Genomic DNA, 24,766 nt, shown 5'->3' with positions numbered 1-24,766 from the left:
TAGCTAGAAAGAGTCTGATCCCTAACAGCTGTCCTTAGTTTAAAAAAAAAAAAAAAGACCTGCATGTGAACCTGAACTAGAATTGGCTAGGAAATTGCTCAGCTGACCCCACTCATTATTTAGCCCTTACACAAGATTTGCCAATCTATTCTATTCCATATTGTAATGCTGACCAAAATGGAGTGTCAGTGCCCTTTCAATAAAAAATAAGTTCAGTGTACCACTTCATGTGCCTGGAGTAGTACATGTTCTTTGGGGTCAGGTTGGTTGAAAAAGGAGTTAGTGGGGAGTAAATTGGAGGTTCAAATCTGGGAGTTCTGGATTTTTTTAGCTAATAGGATTTCTTAAATTGATAGGTGGTCTTATTTTGAGATAGATGACATTTTTTTGGGGGGGGTGTCAGTGGAGGGGCTTGAACTCTGGGCTTGGGCACTGTCCCCCAGCTCTTCAGCTCGAGTGCTCTACTGCTTGACCCACAGTGCCACTTCCAGTTTTCTGGTAGTTTATTGGAGATAAAAGTCTCATGGACTTTTCCTGCCTGGGCTGGCTTTGAACCATGATCCTCAGATCTCAGCCTCCTGAGTAGCTAGGATTACAGGTGTGAGCCATCGGTGCCCGGCATTAGGACATTTTTGATTGTAGCTGTATTTAGAATGCTGTATCATAATCCTAGACATGCCCAGATATAAGGCTCATGTTTTAGCTTTATTTTCTATTCAGATACTGCTCCATCTTGTGGCCAGAAGTAGGTGATATCCTACCGCAGTAAATTTTTAATTGATCACACCCACATGTGTGTGAGTGTGAGCATGTGCACATGTGCGCCATGTGCACATGTATGCCAAGCCTGGGGCTTGAACTCAGGGCCTAGGCGCTATCCTTGAGCTTCTTTTGCTCAAGGCTAGCACTCTACCACTTGAGCCACAGCTCCACTTCCAGTTTTTTTTGGTGGTTAATTGGAGATGAGTCTCAAAGGCTTCCCTATCAGGGCTGGCTTTGAACTATCCTCAAGTCTCAATTTCCTGAGTAGTTAAGATTACAGGTTTGTACCACCAGCAGCTAGTTAAATCATTTTTAATTGGTAGAACTTCATGGTTTAGTATTTAGTATTTGGGGAGAATGTTAATAACAATCTCAAATCTCCAATCTCTTTCTCTTTAGGTTTATCGAACCAATCAGTGTGCTGGGGAGTTTGTGATTACATTTCCAAGAGCCTACCACAGTGGTTTCAACCAAGGCTTTAATTTTGCTGAGGCTGTTAACTTCTGCACTGTTGATTGGGTATGTAATTCCTAGTCGGTGGGCATTTTAAAATTTACCATTTTCCTGTGGAAATAATGTATAATGCTTTAAAAATGGTCCTTTGTAGACCTGTTTGAACCCATTGCTGTTCACTGGCCACACCACAGTAACAGAAGGCACTTGTGCCACACTGCTGTGTGAATCAAACTTTCTTTTTATTGTTTTGGTGGTCAGATTTATTTTTATTTATTTATTTATTTTGCCAGTCCTGGGGCTTGAACTCAGGGCCTGGGCACGGTCCCTGAGCTTCTTTTTCCTCAAGGCGAGCGCTCTACCACTTGAACCACTGCACCCACTTCCGGTTTTCTGGTGATTTCTTGGAGATAGGAGTCTCAACAATCTTTCCTGCCCGGGCTGGCTTTGAACCTGGATCCTGAGATCTCAGCCTCCTGAGTAGCTAGGATTACAAGTGTGAGCTACTGGTGCCCGGCTTGGCTGAAAGTTCCTTGTGGACTGGTACCAAACTACTGTAGTGTAAGAGTTTGTACCAGCTGTCTTGCAGTATTCACAACACAGCCATTACTGGCATGTTTGGTTTCCAGTGGTTATGAAATTGACATTTTATTTGGATTAATACTTCTCATTGATCAAAAGAGAACTGTGTAGAGCAAGTATGTGTGGTATTAAAGCTAATTTCTAACTTAATTCCAGTACCTTTTTGACTAATAGAACTAGGATGTATCTATACCTATTTTCCATCATACAGATTTTGCTGTTGTATGTTCCCTGAAACAGGTTGTTTCAGGAAATGTGTGAATTTATACTTCTAGTTTCACATCAGGGTGCATATTCATTGTTAATACATTTTATTTCCAGGCCATTTTTCAATTCAAGTACCTAATATTTTTGGATCATCAAGATACAAAGATAAATAAGACCTAAGACCTTGCAGGAACCTGGTGTTAGGGTGAAAGCGATAGGTGTTTTGATCCAGGTTGCAAGACTTGATAATACTAGGGAAATAGAAGAAAGATGAGCGTCATGTCTCTTTCTGTGTTGGCACAGCTACCATTGGGCCGGCAGTGTGTGGAGCACTACCGCCTGCTCCACCGCTACTGTGTGTTCTCTCACGATGAGATGATATGCAAGATGGCTTCTAAGGCCGATGTGCTTGATGTTGTTGTGGCCTCCACCGTTCAGAAGGACATGGCCATTATGATTGAGGATGAGAAAGCTTTACGGGAAACTGTCCGGAAATTGGTAAGGCTTCTTGTATGTTATTGGGCTTAGCTTGTTGAAGGTGTGTGTGTGTGTGTGTGTGCGCTGTCCGTGTGTGTGTGTGTGTGTGCTGTCCGGAAATTGGTAAACTGTCCGGAAATTGGTAAGGCTTCTTGTATGTTATTGGGCTTAACTTTTTGTATGTGTGTGTGTGTGTGTGTGTGTGTGTGTGTGTGTGTGTGTGTGTGTGTGTGCTGTCCGGAAATTGGTAAACTGTCCGGAAATTGGTAAGGCTTCTTGTATGTTATTGGGCTTAACTTGTGTGTGTGTGTGCTGTCCGGAAATTGGTAAGGCTTCTTGTATGTTATTGGGCTTAACTTGTTGAAGGTGTGTGTGTGTGTGTGTGTGTGTGTGTGTGTCCTAAGGCTTGAATTCAGGGCCTGGGCACTGTCCCTAAACTGTTCTGCTGCTCAAAGTCTACTTCTAGCTTTTTTGGATGCTTAATTGGAAATAAAATTCTCATGGAATTTCCTGTCTGGGGTGGTCTTGAATCTCAGTCCTTGGATCTCAACTTCCTAAGTAGCTATAATTTCATGTATGAGCTACCTGTGCCCGGCTACAAAGTCTTTTTAATCATCACTTCTAGATTAAAATGAAGAATCCATTCATTATCATTAAAATCCATTCATTATCGTGGTTAGAAGTGGAATATAGCCGGGCACTGATGGCTCATGCCTATAATCTTAGCTACTCAGGAGGCTGAGATCTGAGGATCATGGTTCAAAGCCGGCCCAGGCAGGAAAAGTCCATGAGACTCTTATCTCCAATAAACCACCAGAAAACCGGAAGTGGTGCTGTGGCTCAAGTGGTAGAGTGCTTGTCTTGAGCTGAAGAGCTGAGGGACAGTGCCCAGGCCCAGAGTTAAAGCCCCATGATCAACCAAAAAAAAAAAGAAGAGGAATATAACAATAACAAAAAAAGAGTTTGTTGTAGTTGTGGTTCATACACAGACTTGACCAGCACTGCCATTCTGAAAGTTGGATTTGGGTCCAATTGCAGCTAAAGAGAATAGATAGTAAAAGTTTGCCTTAAAATGAAAAAGATATGTCCTGGAAAAGCCTCTAGAAGCCAGTTGGAGTTCATTGGCTTAAGACTTCATTTTCCTTGACAGTCTTTTATTTAGGAAATGCTTTCTTATGATTTGTTTCTCCTGTTGCTCAGATTTTCTACCCTATTAGTAGGTAAGAGTTAGGAAACCATTCAGTGGATAATTCCTGCATCGACATTTATCCTACGTACTGTGTACTCCCTATGTAGCTCCTGGTGGCTGCATCATCTTGCCTCAGCCTGCCAAAGGCTGAGGTTCTGGGCATGAGCCAGCACATGGGGCATATTTTTATATTTTCCATAGATTTCCCCCTGTGGCCCTCTGAAACCCTGTGCGACATTCATTCTTCAGCAGTGCTTATTTATGGCCCAAACATGGACAGGGCCAACCTGGAGTAGGATAAACAGCAAATCTCAATGGTATTCAGTCTAATTTAAAACATTCCCATATTTAGATCAGAATAGCTAAATCTCTTTTTGAAAAGGAGTTGTCTGTAGGTAAATTAAATATAACTATATTTTCTAGTCCCTTGTTTAATAGTTTGTATTCTATACATTGTAAATAATGCATCTATGTTTTTGTAAGGTGCTCTTTTTCTGTGTTATTAGATTGTGTGTGTCTTGAGGGCTGGTAGATTATACTGTTTTTGAAAGTCTCTAAAGAACACTTTATTCTAGGGAGTAATTGATTCTGAAAGAATGGACTTCGAGCTACTGCCAGATGATGAGCGACAGTGTATAAAATGCAAAACGACTTGCTTCATGTCTGCTATCTCCTGTTCTTGCAAACCTGGCTTACTTGTTTGCTTGCATCATGTAAAAGAATTATGTTCCTGTCCTCCTTATAAATATAAACTGAGGTAAGTGCAAAGAATGTTTTTCCCCCTTATCAACAGCAGTAAATCCTTACTAAGAGCTCAGAGGTGTCAAGTACAACACACAACTTTTCCAGAGCCAGGTGTGTCAAGAGTTGTTGTCTTTCAGGTACAGATACACTCTGGACGATCTCTACCCCATGATGAATGCATTGAAACTTCGAGCAGAATCTTACAATGAATGGGCCTTGAATGTGAATGAAGCTTTGGAGGCCAAGATCAACAAGAAGAAAAGTATGTGGTCTAGAAAGTTTCTGTCTATGCAGCAAGTTGGGACTGAGTTTTACATTATAACAGAACAGGTTGTTCTTACAGCCTGGCTTCATTACTGTCCAGCTACTCTGTCAATGTCTTGAGATCATTGGCAGAGGTTTTATAGCAAAGAGTGTCCATATATCCAAGTGGAAATCTTAATGCAAAAATTTTGCAAGATGGTCTATTTAACGAAAACCTTACTGTTAGAGCCTATGTGTATTTCATTTTTAAAAATTGATCTTGTAAAAGGCGGGATGACAGGATATTTGGCATATTTGAAACATTGGCTTAACACTTCTTAGTTCTAATCATAGTCCCTGGAACTTGTAGTTACATTTTCCTTTTTGATGGTGCTAGGATTTGAATTCAGGACCTCATGGTTACTCAGCTTCTTTGGTCAGCTGAGTACTCTTAACACTTGAGCCATGTCTCCAACCCTACTTTTTTTACTGGTTATTTTTGGAGATGATATCTTACAGACTTTTCTGGGCTGGTTTCCTTCCAATCTCAGCTTGAGTAGCTAGGATTACAGACCTGGGCCCCAATACTGGGCACTGTCATACCACTGAAAATCACCACCTAACCAGCTTTTTTCCAGAATGTTTTCTCTTTTCTTTCTGTAGAACAGGCAACTTTCTCTTTGATGTAGGAAAGGGAGCAATATATCATCCTTAACTTGAGTTACTTGACAACTACAGAATGAAATAAAAGAGAACAAATTGGGTCAGGCCACAATAACAATCTCTGCCTACTTTGCTTTCACATATTGGTGGTATGCCTGTGTGTGTGTATTTTAACTCATCAAATCTTAAAATTTCCATATTGAATACCAACTCTACACACATAAGAATTTCTTGCCCAGACACTTCTCCAAAACAACAACAACAAAAAGCAAAACAGCAACCAGGTGAACAAATTTATTGAAGGCCTGAAACGTGCTATAATTTTTAATTACATTTATGGATCAAGGCTGACATGCATACTCCCCCTCTCTGTTCTATAACAGTAATAATAGAAATGATTATGGCCAATAGAAAGGATGATGGCCCGAAAGGTGACTTTTTTTCTTTCTTGTTAGGCCTGGTCAGCTTTAAGGCTTTAATTGAAGAGTCAGAAATGAAGAAATTTCCAGACAACGACCTATTGCGTCACCTTCGCTTAGTTACACAGGATGCAGAGAAGTGTGCTTCTGTTGCCCAGCAGTTGCTTAATGGCAAAAGGCAAACGAGGTGGGTGCTGTGACTTCCTTGTGTTTGGCTCTGTGTCTGTTGAACTTGTTGTGACTGGCTTTAGAGAATTCCCACCTGTGGTGTGGGAATCTGTGGGTGATGAACATACATGTCCTCATTCAGCTTCCTTGGCCATTGTCTCTGTAGATACCGATCTGGTGGAGGAAAATCCCCCAATCAGCTGACAGTGAATGAACTCCGACAGTTTGTGACTCAGTTGTATGCTCTTCCATGTGTTCTCAGTCAGACACCGTTGCTAAAGGTGAGCAGAAGGGTGTGTGGAATCCCTTTACTTTGTAAATCAACTTGGTTGACATTACTTTAGTGGTCTTCAGTAGATAGTTTGTGTATTTGTCTGCAAAGTATTTTATATAACATTGAATGTGTGGGAATTTTCCTATGAAAGCTATTAACTCGTACTTGCAGTTGCTGTCCAATGTGTGGTTGTTTTATCAAATGACATCAAGTCTTGCCTCAACCATATGATGTGTAAAATCAAATGGACGGTTGAGGATTACATGGAATATGAAATTAAGATTCTAAGTCTGAAAGAAAGAAGCCTATTATTGATATTACTAAGTTGTCTTTTGGTTTTGCTCCTTTATTTTCTGTTAGGATCTGTTGAACCGTGTAGAAGATTTCCAACAGCATAGTCAGAAGCTCCTCTTGGAGGAAATGCCCAGTGCTGCCGAGCTGCAGGAATTGCTCGACGTCAGCTTTGAGTTTGATGTTGAACTTCCACAGCTTGCTGAGATGCGTGTCCGTCTGGAACAGGCTCGATGGCTAGAAGAGGTGCAGCAAGCTTGCCTAGACCCCAGCTCCCTTACTTTGGATGATATGAGACGTCTCATAGACCTGGGGGTTGGGCTGGCCCCCTATTCAGCAGTGGAAAAAGCTATGGCCCGGCTGCAAGAGCTGCTTACTGTGTCAGAGCACTGGGACGACAAAGCCAAGAGTCTTCTCAAGGCCAGGTAGAAAAGCTCGCTTGCATTTTTCCCTTGGGGAAGGTTGCATTGGCATTTGGCAAGTGTTCATTTGCTGTAATCATACATTTAGAATAGATAGAAGATCTGAGCTACATGGTCTTGCTTTGGAACTTTGGTAAAGAATATTTTTGTCAGTGGCTTAAACCTAGCTACTCAGGAACCTGAGATCTGAGGATCCCACTTAGAAGCCAGCCTGAGCAGAAAAGTCCATGAGACTCTTATTTCCAGTAGACCACCAAAAACTCAGAAGTAGAGCTGAAGATCAAGTGGTAGATCGCTAGTTTTTAGCAAAAAAGCTCAGGGATAGCTCCCAGGCCCCCAAGTTAAAGCCCCAGGGTACCCTGCTTCCCCTCCCTCCAAATATATTACTTTTTTCTTGTTTTACTAATTATAAGAGGAATTAAGTAGACATGGTTTTTCTGGAGGTGAGATATGAAATGAGAGAAGATTACAAACGGGTGCATCTTTTTAAACCTTCCTCTTAGCCAAATACCAGTGGCTCATGCCTATAATCCTAGCTACAAAGGAGATCTGAGGATTAATTAAAAACAGCCTGGGCAAGAAAGTTTGTGAGACATTAATCTCCAATTAACCACAGAAAACCAGAAGTGGCCCTGTGGCTCAAAGTAGTAGAGCACTAGCCTGAGACAGTCCCAGGTCCTGAGTTCAAGTCCCATGACTGACCAAAAAAATAAAGACACCTTAAGATCCAATGAATCTTAAAGAGAAATAGTTGAACTTACATGCATTATTCTGTGAAATGGAGACCAGGCAGATTTTCAGTGGAGAATGATCCATGCATTCGTACTGTTGCTTAGGAAATCAGTAGACTATATTTGAGAAATGAATAGGACATAGGCTGGCCATCTGAGGTAGAGTCTCTCCCTAATTTACTTACTCTGACAGTAATGTATTTATTATTATTATTATTTTTTAATTGGTCATGGGGCTTGAACTCTGGGCTTGGGTGCTGTCCCTCAGCTCTTCAGTTCAAGGTGAGTGCCCTATACCACTTGAGCCACAGCACCACTTCCGTTTTTCTAGTGGTTTATTAGAGATAAGAGTCTCAAAGACTTTCCTGCCCGGGCTGTCTTTGAACCTCAATCCTCAGATCTCAGCCTCCTGAGTAGGTAGGATTACAGGCGTGAGCTACTGGCGCCCTGCTGTATTTATTAATTTTTGTGCTGGTACTGAGGCTTGAACTCAGGGCCCTCCCACTTGAGAGTTTATTTAGTAAAGAGAAAATAAAGACTACTCAGGAGAGTGAGCAGTGGGGACCCAGTGGGACCCAGAAACTGTTCACTGATTATCCACTGCATGGTCAGGGACTGTTTGGGTATTGTCTGCCTCTCCCCACCTTTTCCTCCCTCCCTCTTGGCAGTTTGTGAGATGGTGATTGGTTTGTTTCAAACAAGCAAGATCATCCCCTGGGTAGTGGCTACCAGATTGGGATGGAGGGGGCAAACTGACCTGGACCAGTTGTCTGATGTTTTCCTTCATTTCCTCCCTTTGAAGTTTCCCTGACTGCTGTCGGGAGTGTTCAGCTCTGTTCTGGCTACTTCCTGCTGAATGGGGGTGACAAAGGGGGGCCCTGACAGCTGCCAGAAGAGACTTGTAGCCCAGGGACTTTAAAGCAGCTGTAGTGATGCCAGTACTTAGTGTTAGTTTTTATATCTTACTATATTTTTATTTATATTTTATCATATTCTATTTTATTTTATATATTTTTTGTTGTTTGACCTAATTTAGGTGAGAGAGCACAACAAACTTAGTGATTTAAACACATAAGGACTCATGCTTTAGCTGTGTTTTCGTTCAAGTTTGAGTCACATGAGTTTTGCTGGTTAATTGGAGATGAGTTTCACAGATTTATCAGCGAAACTCTCAGATCTATCCTCTTCAGTAGCTAGGATTATAGATGTGGGCCACGGGTACCTGGCTGTGACAGATTTTATCGATCTGGTTGACAACATACATCATAAAATTTAATTCTAGTTTATTCATTTTGTTTGTTTTTGGTTGGTTGTGGGGCTTGAAGTCTAGGCCTGGGCACTGTCTCTGAACTCTTCATTCAGCTCAAGGCTAGTGCTCTACCACTTGAGCCACACCACTTCCAGCCTTTTCTGCTTATGTGGTGCTGAAGAATCAAACCCAGGGCCTCATGTATGAGAGGCAAGCACTCTACCACTGAGCCACCTTCCCAGCCCCTGTCATTCATTTGTAATCCTAAAATAATGGTCATTGAACAAAGAGGGTAGAAAAATTCTGATTCTGTGCTTCGAGCATGTTAACATGGAAGAAATAGTTACCTTTTAGTTTGTGTAATACCATGATAAAGTCAGGCACAAGTAGAACTTAAATTTCCTTGAATCACTTTTTTTTTTTTTTTGCTTTTAAATCTCAGCCATGAAATTACTTAATATCCTATGTAAAAAGGCTCACTTGCTATACTGAATTTATTTTTTGTTTTTTTATTTTTGGTCAGTCGTGGGGCTTGAACTTGGGTCTGGGCACTGACTCTGAGCTCTTTTACTCAAGGCTAGATAGAGCTCTACCACTTTGAGCCTCATCTCTACTTGGAGTTTTCTGGTGAATTGGAGTCTCATGGACTTCCTGCCCAGGCTGGCTTTGAACCATAATTCTCAGATTTTAGCCCCCCGAGAGTAGCTAGGATTGCAGGGGTGAGCCACTAGACCTGCCTCATCATAAGTTTATTTCTTTGTCTAATCATTGAGAAAATGAGCTGTCAAATGCTGAAAAGCTATGTGTTTGGTTTCCTTAGACCCCGGCACTCACTGAGCAGCCTTGCCACAGCAGTAAAGGAGATTGAGGAGATCCCTGCCTACCTCCCCAATGGGGCAGTCCTGAAGGATTCAGTGCAGAGAGCCCGGGACTGGCTGCAGGACGCAGAGGCGCTGCAGGTTGGTTTTAAAGGTGCTGGGTGTGTGCCCTGGGTGTGTGCGTCAGGGCTTGGAAAGCTGTAAGGGTGTTAGGGCGGTTCTCTCTCTTCTCACCACACACATCTAGTGTTTTTGGAGTTGTGAATTCTTTTCAGCCTTTTGGAGGCATTTGGAAGCTATATTCTGATGAGCTGCCCAGATATTTAAAAGCATAGATCATTGAACCGTCCCTTTCAGGAGGGATGGGGATTTCTTCTTGCTTGCACATTGAAGGAAAATAGCCAAAACTGAAGTTGTGAGAGAAGATATACTTTTGTTGTTGTTGTTGTTGGTCATAAGGCTTGAACTCTGGGGCTGAACGCTGCCCCTCAGCTCTTCAGCTCAAGGCTAGCACTCTACCACTTGAGACACAGCTCCACATTCAGCTTTTTGCTAGTTAGAGATAAAAGTCTCAACAGACTTTTCTGCCCGGGCTGGCTTTGAACCATGATCCTCAGATCTCAGCCTCCTGAGTAGCTAGGATTACAGGCGTGAGCCACTGTAAGATAAACTTTTTAACAACTCTTTATTTGTTTTTTGTTGGCAGATCCAATTGGAGGCCAATCAAGAGTAGTAGGCACAGTAACTCTGTATATGATAACACGGCTAAGCCGGGCCATGTAATAGGCCCAGACTTTTCATTAAGTAGTAACTTAAAAGTAACCTCCCAACTGTTCAGAAAATGAAGCTTAGCAAATTTTATAGTAATATTGAGTGTGCTTTGTCATGCAATATTTGTGACATTTTGTCTGATGTTATACTAAGTGACTTGCATGTAAGTTTAAAAAGAGAATAAATTCACTTGTAGCATTATTTAGGTACAGATACTGGGGCTTGACTCAGGGCTGGTACATTGTCCCTTAGCCTTTTCACTCAAGACTGACACCATTTGAGTCATGGTTCTAGTTCCTGGCTTTTTGTTTGATGATTAATTGGAGATAAAAGTTTCACAGACTTTTCTGTCTGGGGCTAGCTTTGAACCAGGATCCTTAGATCTCAGCCACCTAAGTAAGTAATAGGATGATAGACCCAAGGCCCCCTTCGAGCCACCCCAGGTTGTTTTTCTAATCCACTACTACATGTTATACCAAATTAGTATATCTCCTTTAAGTTTCTTTTAAACTGTACCCTCTTCTCTTCCTTCTTCTATTGTCTAAAATTGTTATTCTATGGTATATATTCTACCTTTTGGAATTGTCTGGTTAGTGTTTCTCATTGGAGTTAGTTTCAAAGCCTATTACAGTCAATAGTTAAATATGAATTCAGTAGTTAGTAGTGGATTCAGGTTGAATATGTTGGATGAAACAGATCTAGAGTTGGGCAGTATTGTTTACTTGCTACCGCATCAGACCCAGAGACGGTTCTGGATGACCCCCCCCTTAGTGCTGCTGTTTGTCCATTGTGTTAGAGCAACACTGGGGAATTTTTTTCCCTGTAACATATAGTGCCTTTATTCTCATTTCCATTGGCCTTTATTCTCAAATTCCTGCAGCACAACTAAAATTTCACGTAGGAAATTTTAAAAGTTGCACATTTATGGACCCATCCCCTGACCTACTGAGTCAGAGTGTCTGAGGCCAGAAGAAACTGGGAATGGTTTTAAAGCTTTCTGGGTGGCTGGGCCTTCTCAGTTCAGTTTCCTGAATGACTTATACTGTTACTCTATTATTGGTGAATGTGTGGAAGTAGCTCCAGGTATCCTGGAACTTTTGGGCCTGCTGCCTTAGCTTCTTCTGGGTGCTGGCATTTTAGACAAGTGAGGTGAGTGGATTTAACAAAGGACCCGTCATGCCCCTCTGTGAGGGCTAGGTTCTCTCACTGTAAGGGGAACAGTGTTGCAATCTGAATTGGTCCATTGCTCACTGAATTTTTTTTCCTAAGTGGTTTAATTTTTTCTAATTTACCAGGCTGGAGGACGGGTGCCAGTGTTAGACACACTCGTGGAACTTGTTGCAAGAGGCCGAGCAATCCCAGTACACCTGAATTCTCTGCCAAGGCTGGAATTATTGGTAGCTGAAGTCCACGTTTGGAAAGAATGTGCCGCGAATACATTCTTGACTGAGAATTCTCCATATTCTCTCTTAGAGGTAAGTTTGCCACCCGTTCTTCTTCAAAAACTTAGATCTTCAAGTTTGGAAAAACATGTAGGTCATCTCAGGCAGGTGGCATCTTGCTGAGTCTGTGCTCGTGAGTTGGTACAGCAACCTTTAAATGTTTTTTGGATGTATTTTAGGATACATGCACTATTGAAAGAATGTATTTTTTCCCTATTAGGTGAAGTTGAACTTCGGTGAAATGGATTAGTGCTTAGCCTTGTTTCACTATACCTGGCTTTAGCCTGATTGATACATGCTCCCATCCACCTTTCATAAAGTGCTTTAGCTGTACCTTTTTTGGGGTGGAGGGGGTGGTACTGGGGTTTGAAGTCGTCAGGCCTTGTGTACTTGCCACACAGTCGTCCCCTGAGCCACCGTTTCAGCCCTTTTTGCTTTAGGTTTTCCAAGTATTGTTTAGCATTGCTGTCTCACTACCTTCAGACCATCATCCTTCTACCTGCCCTCCTACATTGCAGGGATTACAGATATGCACTACTAAGCTCAACTCTAGCTGCATTTTTTGTATTTTCTATAAATGAAGCTAGTTCGTAAGCATTTTTATCACTAAGAACAGGCAGGCCTGCCTGCTTGCCTGCTTTCCATTATTCCTCTTTTCCTTCTTCCCTCCTTCCTAGTCTTCTTGCAGCCTCAGGGCTACAAATTTCAGAGAAAAAGTTGTTCAGGCACATACACCTGTCATGCCCTTAGGCTTTTGTGTTGTTTTATCTGAAATTGACTTTACTAATGGTTGTACTTTGCCCCACATTAGGTGCTGTGTCCTCGTTGTGATATTGGCCTTTTGGGATTGAAAAGAAAGCAGAGAAAGTTAAAAGAGCCCTTGCCAAATGGGAAGAAGAAAAGCACCAAATTAGAGAGTCTGAGTGACCTGGAGAGAGCTTTAATGGAAAGCAAAGAGACTGCTTCAGCTGTGCGTAGTAGGAAGTTTTTCTTCTCACTTCTCTTTTGTTGGGGAAGAATTTCAAATCCTTTGGCTTTATTAGGAATATTGGAAAGGAAAATCGAATTATTTTTAAAAGTGTAATAGGTTTAACTGAGAGATGCCAGGACTAGTGGGGCAGAGCTCAGCGGCAGAACACTTGCACTGATTCCCAAGGCCCTGGGTTCAGTCTCCAGCAACGAGAAATTGAAATGAATGAATGATATACCCTTAGTACTGGATGTGGTGGCACACACCTCTAATCCCAGCGCTTGGCATTTCAGCAGGAGGTTAGATTGTGAGACCTTGAATAGATGTGGGAGTGGATTCTTGTGAGTGGTAACACAATTGGTTGAATGCACCATGTTCAAGAAATGAGGCCTTATTGAGCACAGTGTCAGGGAAGATAAAAACAGCAATAGTTGTGTGATTTTCTTTTGTTTTGACATGGGGTTTTGAATGTTTCCAATGACACAGCATTGCCTGTTGTAGAGTAAGAATATAGTCTGTGGTACATAATGACAGGATGAGTGTTGTGTCACCATACGAGCATCATGGAATGCACTTGCACAGCCGGCCTGGACACAGTGTAGTAGATGGTGGTGGTTGTATGCCTGGTCCGCGTGCCTGTGGGTAGAGCTAAGGTGAATGGTTTCGTTCTTAGGCTGGGGTACCTTTCCCCCATGTGTTCTTTTGCCACTGCCTGCCCTCTTGTGATGACATGGATTCACTTTCATTCATACATGTACTCATAACTTTTGGAGTACACTTGTATATCTCTAACAGAAATGTACACCACTCTGGGATTTCAGATTTTAATTTTTTTTTTTTGTGCCCATCCTGGGGCTTGAACTCAGAGCCTGCATGCTGCTCCTGAGCTTTTGTGCTCAAGACTAGCTCTCTGTCACTTGAGTCACAGTTCCACGGCTGGCTTTTTGGTGGCTAATTGGAGGTAAGAGCCTGGTAGATTTTCCTGTCCTGGCTGGCTTTGAACTGAGATCCTCAGATCTCAGCCTCCTGAGTAGCTAGGATTACAGGTGTGAGCTACCAGTACCTGGCTTCATTCTGGGATTTTTAATGTAGCTACTTTAGTTTATTATTATATCTATGATTCATTTTTAAAAGATGAATTGGGAGTTATGGTTCCTCTCCCTTAAAATACACATATATGTCTGTCTGAAACCTTGTCATATGGTACCTTTCATAGTTTCTAGTCAGTGCCTACTTAGTATATGGGCATTTGGTTTAAGAACTTGATTTTGATTATGGTAAAACCCTCTAAGGTTTATTTTCTATTTCTGAGCTCTGGGAAGAGGTACCTTGTTATCAATAATCCATATATTACTGAAGATTACATTCATCTATTAAAAATAAGGAAATTTTATTTTACTGTACCAAACATTTGTTACTGATTTACTTGTAGATCTTTCAGGTTGTCTCCAAATCCCTTATTTATACATTTTCCTCCCCCAATCCAAAAAACAGATAATGGAGAATTCATTCTGGCCTTCACACAAGGTGAAGTTGGGTCTCAAGGTGGCAGATGTGATCAAACTGTGGCAAATGAATGTTTTGATCATTTGGAAAAGGAAAATAAGTTCTACAAACCTGTAATGTTTGTTTTTGGAGAGAACAGTTCTGAAAAACATTTCCTCCCATGGATTCGTTCTCTCTCAGTGGTGTGTCAGGAAGGCTTCATTGTCCAGCTTTTTGTTGGCTGTCCATTAAGTTCAGGGTGGAGGGCTGTTTGAGTCTGCCACCTCTTGAGTGCTTTTACTTCATGGCACATAACGAATAAGAAAGAAATGTTGGCCTGCTTATTTACTGCATGCCTTGTACGTGTAGTAGGTGCTTAGTCTGCATATGTCATAATTCTGTTTATATACTGCTTGCAAATGGTGTTTAGAGAAATATGTTCAGTATCACTCCAGATTATGACTATACACGATTCTGTTTATGGGTGTCTGTGGGTGCTTTTAAGTTATTCATACAGGTTGAGCTCAGTGCTTTCCTGGGACTTGGCTCTCTTCAATAAAAAAGGAATAAATGCTTTACACATGAGTACATTGCGGCTCTGCACTGGAGGGCCACACAGCAGAGGACTTGCCTCTTTGCCTTTGTACTAATGGTCTCATTGTTGTGTGTGTGTGAAGGGGTGGGGGAGAGAATATATGAGTGTGAATACCTGGTAAAGTGGTTTCACAACCATCCATCTCAGTACCTGTGGTGTGGAAAGGAAGGCCTGCAGTGGTGCGGAGCACCCGGAGCGGTGGGCTCCATGTGTACTGCCTACTGTAAGGGACTTTCCCCAAGAATGCAGACACTAGTGGAGCTGAACACAAGTGGAGGGGCAAAAGCAAGAGCCAAGTGCCTGCCTGGCCAAACGCTAGGGGACGGCTGAGCAGGCCTCGCACAGCTACTGTGCCAGGCCCAGCGAGTTCTGCCGGCCTCGCGGTGCAGGCACGGTTGTCAGCCTGGTGTGTGCATGTGGAGATCCAGCCTTGGTTAGTGTGAGCTGGAGCCAGCTGAGCGCAGCCCCTACCCTGCAGCTGGCACGGAGTCTGGGGGCGGCTGAGATGTCTGTGGCACGTTGTTGACAGTCACCTCCCTTCCAGATGGCAGCGCTCGGGGAGGCTCGCCTGAAGGAAATGGAGGCTCTGCAGTCGCTCAGGCTTGCCAACGAAGGGAAGCTGCTCTCGCCTGCCCAAGACGTGGAGGTGAAAGTGTGTCTGTGTCAGAAGGCCCCGGCCACTCCGATGATCCAGTGTGAACTCTGCCGGGATGCTTTCCACACAAGTTGTGTGGCGGCGCCCAGCACCCTGCAAAGCCCCCGCATCTGGCTTTGTCCCCATTGTCGGCGGTCGGAGAAGCCCCCGTTAGAGAAAATCCTGCCCCTGCTGGCCTCCCTGCAGCGCATCCGAGTCCGCCTCCCCGAGGGAGATGCACTTCGGTACATGATCGAAAGAACCGTGAACTGGCAGCGCAGAGCCCAGCAGCTGCTTTCGTCAGGGAATCTCAGATTTGTGCCGGACCATGTGGGCTCAGGACTGTTGTACAGCAGATGGCAGGCCTCCGCAGGACAGGGATCAGAGACCAACAAGGTGAGCCTGGACTTCGCGGGTCCTTGGCGCCTGCACAGCTCTGAGCCTTTCTCCTGACCCTGTAGCTGTCTGGTGTGGCTCTTCCCTTGGTGGTACAGCTGCCATCACCATCGCCTGCCTCACTTCCCACCTGCAGGCCGTGCAGGGCCGTCATGGCTGATGGCTTCCTCTCTGCTCTTGGGTTCTGTTGCTATGGAGTGCATGCTTGCCTTCTGATAAGGACAATCACTTTCTTGTTTATATTTGTATTAACCTATAGATGTATTTTCTTTCTTTTTTTGGTCAATTGTGAGGCTTTAACTCGGCCTGGGTGCTGTCCCTCAGCTCTTCAGCTCAAGGCTAGCGCTCTACCACTTGGGCCACCATGCCACTTCTGGTTTTCTAGTGGTTTATTGGAGATAAGAATCTCACGGACTTTCCTGCCCAGCTTGGCTTTGAACTGTGATCCTCAGATCTCAGCCTCCTGAGTAGGATTACAGGTGTGGGCCACCAGTGCCTGACTATATTTTCAAGTTCCACTTGTCTGAACTTCTTTTTCCCTTTCTTGCCCTCACGTAAGTCACTAGAGGGACACAGCTTCCTGCCTTCAGTGTTCTTAGCCTTTGAAGATTAATCTTTGGGAGTGTTGGAGTCCTGTGTTTCTTCAGAGCAAAAGGTTTGGGTTTCTGTGGTTCTACTCCTGGGACAGTGGGCAGTTTCTGTTTTTTTATCCATGACTGTAGGGAAAGAATGTGAAGAAAGCACAATGAGGACAGTATATTCAGTCTTTTTATGTTGATATTCAGTTGTTTGTTTTCCAGTCCTGGGGTTTGAACTCAGGACCTGGGCACTGCCCCTGAGCTTTTCTGCTCAGGGCTAGCACTCTACCACAGCTCTGCTTCCAGCATTTTTTTTTTTTTTTTTGTAGCTAATTAGAGGTAAGAGTCTCATGGACTTTCCTGCCCAGGCTGGCTTCAAACTGCATTTCTCAGATCTAAGCCTCCTGAGTAGCTAGGATTGTGGTATGAGCCACTGGGACCCAGCTAATTAATTAGTTTTAGTTTTTAATAAGCTGGGCATACACATATCTATAATCCCAGCTACAAGGGAGGCATTGGTCACTTGAGCCTAGGCTGGTCAATACAGAAGAGCCCATCTCAAAAGAAAAGACAACTCCTCAAAATTTTAGGCTGGAGATTTACTCCAGTGGGAAGCACTTGCCTGGCATGTGTTCTGCCCTTTGTTCAAAGCAGCACTATATAGAAGAGGAGAGGGAGAGGAATTAGTCACAGCCCCTGTGCCATATGAACACAGACACAGGAATTACATCTTCATCAGATTAAAGGACCGAACAGTGGCCTCTGTCATATTTCTTGCCAGGCTTTTGGAAATAAAATGCTTTGCTGTGTTACATAACAGAAGATCGATTAAATATTTGCTGCATAGATGAGTTGTGGCTGTTTGGGCAGCCCACAGCAAGTCTTATTGTCTTTGCCCAGGGTATTAACCTTTATGAGTAAAGGGAAAAGATACATTTGTTAACTGATTCAGAGTCAGAGAAGTGTTCCTCTGATTCCTTTAATAAAACACTAAGAAAATGGGAGGGAGTTGTTTGTATGATTTCTTTTTTCTTAAAGATTTTTTTTATTTAAGTAGTTGTACAAAGAAGTTCCCATTCTACAAAACAGTTTATTGTAGCTTCTTGTTTGGTTTACTCAAAGGGGTACTGCCTGGGTTCTCATTATAACCTTTAATAAGGATAAAAAGGTTATGATCTGTTAGTACACAAAGAAAAAATGGCGTATTTCCCAGTAGTCTTTGCTTCTCTGAAGTCAATCCAAGTAAAGCTGGGAAGATTAAAAGCCTGGTGTTAATTTGGCCAGTTCTCAGATGCCAGGGGACTTACTTCCATTGGGGATAGCAAGTATTTTTCCTAGTTGCTTGTTACTTTTGGTGGGCTGGTAGGAGCCTGTTCAATCCTTCAAAAAAAAAAAAAATGGTTTGTTAGAAAAAAAAATTTTTTTTTTTCCATTAGGTTTCTCAGCCTCCTGGCACAACGTCCTTTTCCTTGCCTGAAGATTGGGACAACAGAACCTCATATTTACACTCTCCCTTCTCCACTGGACAGAGTTGTGTCCCCCTCCACGGTTTGTATTTTATCAATACTGCGGTCTTACAGGCCCAATAATAATAAGTTGTCTCTGTCATAAATGATCCGGGTACCAAAGTATCCTTAAATGCAGGACATGGGTCAGTGTGCATTTGCTACACAGGGAAATGATAAGTTCCTATTTGAAGGTTGGCAAATGCAAAAGAAAAGAGAAAAACCTTGTCCCTTGTGTTCAGGGATGAAAGGACTCATCTATGACATCTAAGTGTGATACGAAGTCATGGGCTCCCTTGTTTCAATTCTTTCTTCTTTCTTGTTTTTGGTGCCAGTCCTGGGTCTTGAATTCAGGGCCTGGGCACAGTCAGTAAGCTTCCCCCCCACCCCAAGACTAATGTTGTACCACTCGAGCCACAAATCCACGTCTGGCTTGTTGGTGGTTAATTGGAGATGAGAGTATTGGGACTTTTCTGCCTGGGCTGGCTGTGAACCCGAATCTTTGGACCTCAGCCTCCTGAATAGCTAGGATTACAGGTGTGAATCACTGGTGCCTAGCATTGTTGTTTCAATTCAATTTTTGAGTGTTGCACACCTATCCTGTCTATGTAGCAAGCATAAATAGGTAGACAGAGGCTAGGCCTGCCTGGGCATACACTTGAGACCCTATTTTAAAAATGAAGATAGATAGAAAGGGCCAGGGGCATGGCTTAATTGTGGTAGAGCATCTGCCTAGCCAAGTACCAGGTCCTGAGTTCAACCCCCAGTACTACTAAAAACACAAAACAAGGCGATGGTCTTGTAGAGGATCTTGGCACATTTGAAGCCTACCTCCTTTTTCCTTACCAATAAATGACACTCCATGAGTTTTGCCTAAAGCTTCGAGGTGCTTGCTCCTTAGCCATTGCTTTTCAGCGTGGGCCGAGTCATGTGGTCAGAACTCCTGCCCTGAGTGCCAGCCTTGTTCTGTGCATTCAAGTAAAAGTTGTCCCTGCACCCATAATAAGCAGGGAGAAATTCTGGTGGAATGAATACATACCCAGTAAACAGGGGTCTTAGGAGTTGTAGTTTGGGGTTTGTGTGTGAGTTGTATTGTGCACTGCATGCAGTGGAAGCAGGGGAGGGGGCACACCTGTGTGTGCCCCGGCATTCCCACACTGGTGTGCATGTGTGACGCACGCTTTGCGGTCAGCACTCTGATGGGTCTCGTCTTCCACAGGCATCAGTCCAGAAGTGAATGAGCTGTTGATGGAAGCCCAGCTGCTCCAGGTATCCCTTCCTGAAATTCAGGAACTTTACCAGACTTTACTTGCAAAGCCAAGCCCTGCTCAGCAAGCTGACCACAGCTCACCTGTTAGACCCAGCAATGAGAAGGTGAGTGAGGGGAGGCGGAGCCTGTGGCTGGGCCATGTGGCGTTTCTCCATCCCAGTGGTTTGGTGGAGAAGATGGCTTGGTGTCCTTGATCCAGGAAAGATGCAAACGGGATATCACTTCAGCAGGATTCATTCACAGCCTGGATTTGAGTTCTAAGTTACGTGAATTTTTATTTGCTTTTTAGTTAGTCAGGTAACCTCATTCCCATGGAATAGTATTGAGATGTAAGATTATTAAGAGAAATACTGCATAGGTGAAAATGTAATAGCTGGGTGCTTGCTGGTGGCTCATGCCTATGGTTCTAACACCTGGAAGGCTCAGAGCAGAAGGATTGAACTTTGAGGCCAGCCCAGGTAGAAGAGTTGGTGAGATCATATCTCAGAAATAACCAGCAGAAACAGGGCTGGGTTGGAGGTGTGGCTCAATTAGCAGCGCCAGTTTAAAACTAATTAAAAGCAGCCCTAAATTAAAACCTTCGTATACCAAAAAGAAAGAAAAAGAAAATGTAACTTTAGGGACTGGGAAGGTGGCTCAGTGGTAGAGCGCTTGCCTTGCATGCCTGAGGCCCTGGGTTCGATTCCTCAGTACCACACAAAGCAAAAAGAAAAAAGCCGGAAGTGGCGCTGTGGCTCAAGTGGTAGAGCGCTAGCCTTGAGCTGAAGAGCTGAGGGACAGCGCCCAGGCCCACGACCGGACAAAAAAAAAAAAGAAAAAAGAAAATGTAACTTTATCTGAAAGGACCTTCAGTTGTTTTTAAGAAATGTCAAAAATCAAACATATTCCATATGGAGCAAATAAATGCATGTTATTCTTCTAAACCTAAGAAGAGGACAGCCAGTGTGAATGAAGGTTGAGAATGCCTGTGTTGAGGCTGGCCTTATTGATAAGTGCTGTGTAAAGTCCTTAGCACAGCTAAGGGTACGGACCTGCCTCATTTTAGTGATCCTGCCCACCCATCCCCTTGAACGGCTGTGAGAATATAGGATAGGATAGAAGGCCTAGGAAGGATGAAGCCATGTCAGAGAAGATGCCCATGAAAGGCCATGCAGCATTTACGGTGTTTTCCATTGCAATTCCAAATGGTGGCGCGCAGGAGATGGCCGTAATGCTCGGCAGCATGCTTTCTCCATCGAGCTGTGGCTGTACGTACACAAGGAGCACCATTGTGTAGCTCCTCAGGACACCCTGTAGGTCACAGAGGGACATAAACACTTAAGGTAGAAACTGTGCATTTAGGGGCTGGGAAGGTGGCTCAGTGGTAGAGCACTGGCCTAGCATGCATGGAAGCCCTGGGTTCCATTCCTCAGTACCACATAAAAACAGAAAAAGCCAGACTTGATGCTGTGGCTCAAGTAGTAGAAGGGCTAGTCTTGAGCAATAGAAACTCAAGGACAGTGCCCAGGCTCTGAGTTCAAGCCCCAGGACTGGCAAAAAAAAAAGAAAGAAAGAAAGAAAGAGAAGCTGTGCATTTACTCATGGATTTGGTGAGAAGATCTGTGAGCATGATTCACGCTCTGGCAGGTTAATCTCAATAGAGTAAACTTAGCGGTAGGACCTGGGCGCAGGTGCGTTGGCGCTGTGGGCCATTTCTCATTCTCTTTAGCGTTGCCAGCATAGCAGGAGGCAAAAAGTAGGCTGCAGTGGAGTTTGTTCGTCTTCTCCCCGCAGAACGACTGTTGCCGAGGGAAACGTGAGGGAACTGCCAGTCTCGAGAGAAAACTGAAGAGACGCCTAGAAAGAGAAGATCTCTCCAGTGAGCCCTGGGAGCGAGTGAAAAAAACGCGGACCCCCAAAAAGAAGAAAATCAAACTGAGCCACCCCAAGGACATGAACAATTTCAAATTAGAGAGAGAGCGTAGCTATGAATTAGTCCGTTCTACTGAAACTCATTCCCTGGCCTCAGACACATCCTATTCTGAGCAGGAGGACTCTGAGGACGAAGATGCCATCTGCCCCGCGGTGAGCTGCCTGCAGCCAGAAGGAGATGAGGTCAGTGAGGTTTGGGCCGTAGAGGACATGCTTCCCCCTAACTGACTCCCTGTAAGCTAGACCTCGCCTCACCGGGTCTTTCTCTCCTGCTTGTCTGCTTTGAGCCGATCTGAGCGGACTGCTCCGCCTCCCCCACTGATCTCTGCTCTTAACCACCGTTCCTGGGTCTCATCCCTTCTCTTGAAGAAACTCTCGTTCTTCCCTTTTTCCTTCTCTCGCTCCTCCAGCTTTCACCGTCCCGGCGCTATGAAGGTGGGAGGGATGCGGAGGCAGTGCCTAAGTTTGTGCGTACTGCCACTGACTGCAGCTCTCAGCCCAGAGCAGTCGCGACTTGAAGAATGACTTTGACTCGGTTGCTTTGGCTGGTGGGCCAGCCATGCTCATGTGGCTTAGCTGCAGTGCCCGAGGTCCCAGTGGTGGCCCGTGGCTGTTAGTGGCAAACGGCCTGAATTTCTTGAGGCTGCCCTGCCCACGTGTGAATGGCATTTTTTCCTCTGAACCCCCCATCTCCCTGCTCTTTGTAACCAGGTGGACTGGGTCCAGTGTGATGGCAGCTGCAATCAGTGGTTTCACCAGGTCTGTGTTGGTGTTTCTCCAGAGATGGCAGAGAAGGAAGACTACGTCTGTGTGCGCTGCACTGGGAAGGACGCCCCAAGCCGAAAGTAAAAACAAAACAAATGCCCCCCAGTGTAATTCAGGACTCCAACCAGGAAGATCTCCTCAAATCTCAGCAAAGCTACAGGACTGGTGCTAGGCCAGCCTGTACACGGTGCTATTTCTATTCCTACGGGATCATTTTTCCAGAACTCTTTGAAAAAAAGACAAAAAAAAACAACTAAAAAATTTTTGACACTTTTTGTATTTTTTCCTTGAGAGCTGTTTGTGGTGTTGGGTGACACGCGGACGTTTCGGAAGGGTCTGTCTTGTCCGTTGGGAAGGCATTGGAGCCAGCACCTTTTCCTGTACAGCGCTGACGAGGTGCCTCCGTGTGGGATTTACCGGCCTACGAGTCCAACTCGCCAGAGGGGCCCCAGAAACTCCAGTAACCCCTCGTTGGAGGAATCTTTCTCATTCACTCTGTTACTACATCGGGGATTTTAAGTTGTTCACTTTTGGGGGTTTTGTTTGTTTCTTTCTTTATCCACTTTTCTTTTCTCTGGTAGACTTAGGTTTATTTATCTGAGCAATAACTTCTATGTTGGTTTCAGTGGCTGGAATTAAAACAAAAACAAAACAAACTCCCGAACAGTGTGTTGGTGCTTTAGCCCGGGCTCATGGACAGAAGGCAGATGTCTAGTTTCTGGTGTCACTGATGCACTGTGACGTAAAAGAGGATGGACTGAGCTGTAAGTCATCGCCACGGCTGTATTTTGGCTTTTGCCCTGCCCATTTCTTCCTCTCCTACTTTTTTGGTAGCTTGTATCAAATGTTGCGTTTATATTGTGGAATAAATCCTTGGTCCTAATATAACACTACATGTTGGTTATTTAGAGCCAGAGACCACAGCTGCCCCGCCCTGGTCACTCTCTGCCGCTTCTGCGCAGGAAGGCTGCAGACACAGTGAGGGGCCGGCGCCTGCCCTTCCAGGTGGGCCACAGGCCTCCCAGTGCGCTGATGAAGGCCTGCTAGGCTCAAAAACGAGAACCTGCTTTTAAAACCATGCTCTCTTTTCCAGTCCTGCAGTCAGTCCTCCTGTGAACGGGATTCCTTCATTATATTTGAAATGACAGGAAACTTGGTGTATGAAGGATTTTCTTCTTCGTGGGGTCAGTGGTTGTGTGTCTGGTCTGACTCCCTGCTAGCCCTGCCTCTCCAGCTCAAGTCATCCTGCTGCTCACACTGCTCAGGGACAGCAGTGGAGCTGCGGAGGGATGCCTCCTCCTCTTCTGAAATAGCTCAGCTCTGCAGTACAGAAGACATCTTGGAGATTGAAGACTCTTGCTTCCTTTTTCCTACTCCTAGTCATACTCTTGTTTATTTTCCCTCCATTCTACATCTGTAAACCAGACAGTGGCAGAACAACAAAAGTCGTAAGTAGTTAAGTGGTGTGGCAGAGCCGCACTATATAGCTCCTTCCATGCCCTTGAGATCATGCAGGTTCCACAGGGACGCGTCCTGCTCACCTGCGGTAGTTGTGGTGTTTTGCCCTGGCCAGTGGGGTTTCTGGGGCCAGATGGAAAGAGCAATCTTCAGTGCACAATGAAGCCTTTAAAAACCCCAGATTCTGAGCCCCACCCCCAGGAACAGAGTAGTGTGCCTCTGTCCCTGTCTTCGCCATCCACTGAGAAAAGCCTCACAGTCCATAAGCTTCAAAGGGCCCCGTGGGGCTGTGTGTGCAGCGCACCAGAGTGCATGTTCAGGCACTAGCTTTCAACCCCTAGGTCATAAAACAAACAAAGCCTTTGCTTTGCTGTGATGGGGTCTCACCTGTCTAGAGGAGTTTCATCCTCTACCCCAGCTTCCCTCCTCCCTGCATGGGTTGTGCCTAGTCCTTGGCTGTAGCAGCGTGGACAAAGCTTTGTACATGGGTTGATGCTGAAGTTGAGAGTTAGTTGCCCAGAATTACACTGCTGGTGAATGACAAGCCTGGGCATTCACTTCTCGTTCACCCTACCCTTGTGCGCTGTCAAGTGCACAGGTACCTTTTGCTCTCCATCTTAGGCCTTCTGTTTTGTAGTCAACATGACTGCAGACCAGTGTAGTTGACCAAAAATGGCCTCTCATGGTGTGAGCTGTGAAGCAGGGGTGTGCCCTACACAGACCCTTGAAGTGTGGGAGAAGATGAGCCATACAGAAGCCCACTTGGGTTTCTACTTCAGTGGTCCTGCAGCTAGCTGCAACTAGCTAGCAGTTAGTCTTCTCTGAGGACTGTTCATTGCATTTCCTTCCAGATCAGATTAGGGTTTCATATGTAGACTTAAGGGCCTTGCCTGTACATAGTCACTCAGTGGGAGAAAAATTTTGCAATTTCTACTAGCTGTGAAGAAGGTTGACTTGTTTGCAGCATCGATGTAGCATCCTGGAAATTGGAACTCGTTTCCATTTCAAGGTTAACCTCAAGCAGAAGTGCCACTTGTGGTGGAGGATGCTACAAACATAACTTGCCCTGGATTTTTCTGCCACAAAGAGCTAAAAAAAAAAAAAAAAACAAAAACAAGACCAGAGATCTTGAGGTTTTGGATCTACACTGGAAGAATTGGCCGAGATGCATCTAGTTTGCCATTATACCCACCATAAATAGCAATGTGATCTGGGTGTGGTGGCATACTCCTATAATCCCAACACCTCTGAGAGCCTTAAGGCAGGTGGGTCTCGAGTTTGAGTCCAGCCCAGG

At 44.4% G+C, this 24,766-nt stretch overlaps 1 protein-coding gene across 1 annotated transcript in view; it reads left to right on the top strand.

Moving 5' to 3' along the window:
• Positions 1–22,678, top strand: part of Kdm5b (lysine (K)-specific demethylase 5B) — a 113,066-nt gene extending 90,388 nt beyond the window's left edge. The window contains exons 11-25 of the mRNA XM_013017312.1: positions 1,162–1,281; positions 2,308–2,502; positions 4,246–4,427; positions 4,552–4,676; positions 5,776–5,926; positions 6,074–6,188; positions 6,542–6,897; positions 9,695–9,833; positions 11,759–11,938; positions 12,717–12,875; positions 15,500–15,985; positions 18,000–18,111; positions 19,288–19,442; positions 21,112–21,432; positions 21,961–22,678. Of these exons, the coding sequence (XP_012872766.1) occupies positions 1,162–1,281; positions 2,308–2,502; positions 4,246–4,427; positions 4,552–4,676; positions 5,776–5,926; positions 6,074–6,188; positions 6,542–6,897; positions 9,695–9,833; positions 11,759–11,938; positions 12,717–12,875; positions 15,500–15,985; positions 18,000–18,111; positions 19,288–19,442; positions 21,112–21,432; positions 21,961–22,098 (2,934 nt within the window). The 3' untranslated portion in view covers positions 22,099–22,678. The remainder of the gene's footprint in view (positions 1–1,161; positions 1,282–2,307; positions 2,503–4,245; positions 4,428–4,551; positions 4,677–5,775; positions 5,927–6,073; positions 6,189–6,541; positions 6,898–9,694; positions 9,834–11,758; positions 11,939–12,716; positions 12,876–15,499; positions 15,986–17,999; positions 18,112–19,287; positions 19,443–21,111; positions 21,433–21,960) is intronic.
• The last annotated feature ends 2,088 nt before the right edge of the window (positions 22,679–24,766 follow it).

This window comes from Dipodomys ordii, unplaced genomic scaffold (genome assembly GCF_000151885.1).
Source record: "Dipodomys ordii isolate 6190 unplaced genomic scaffold, Dord_2.0 Scaffold35, whole genome shotgun sequence".
NCBI lineage: Eukaryota > Metazoa > Chordata > Mammalia > Rodentia > Heteromyidae > Dipodomys > Dipodomys ordii.
The sequence above is the reverse complement of the archived record's forward strand: the minus strand, read 5'-3'. Positions and strand labels throughout refer to the sequence as shown.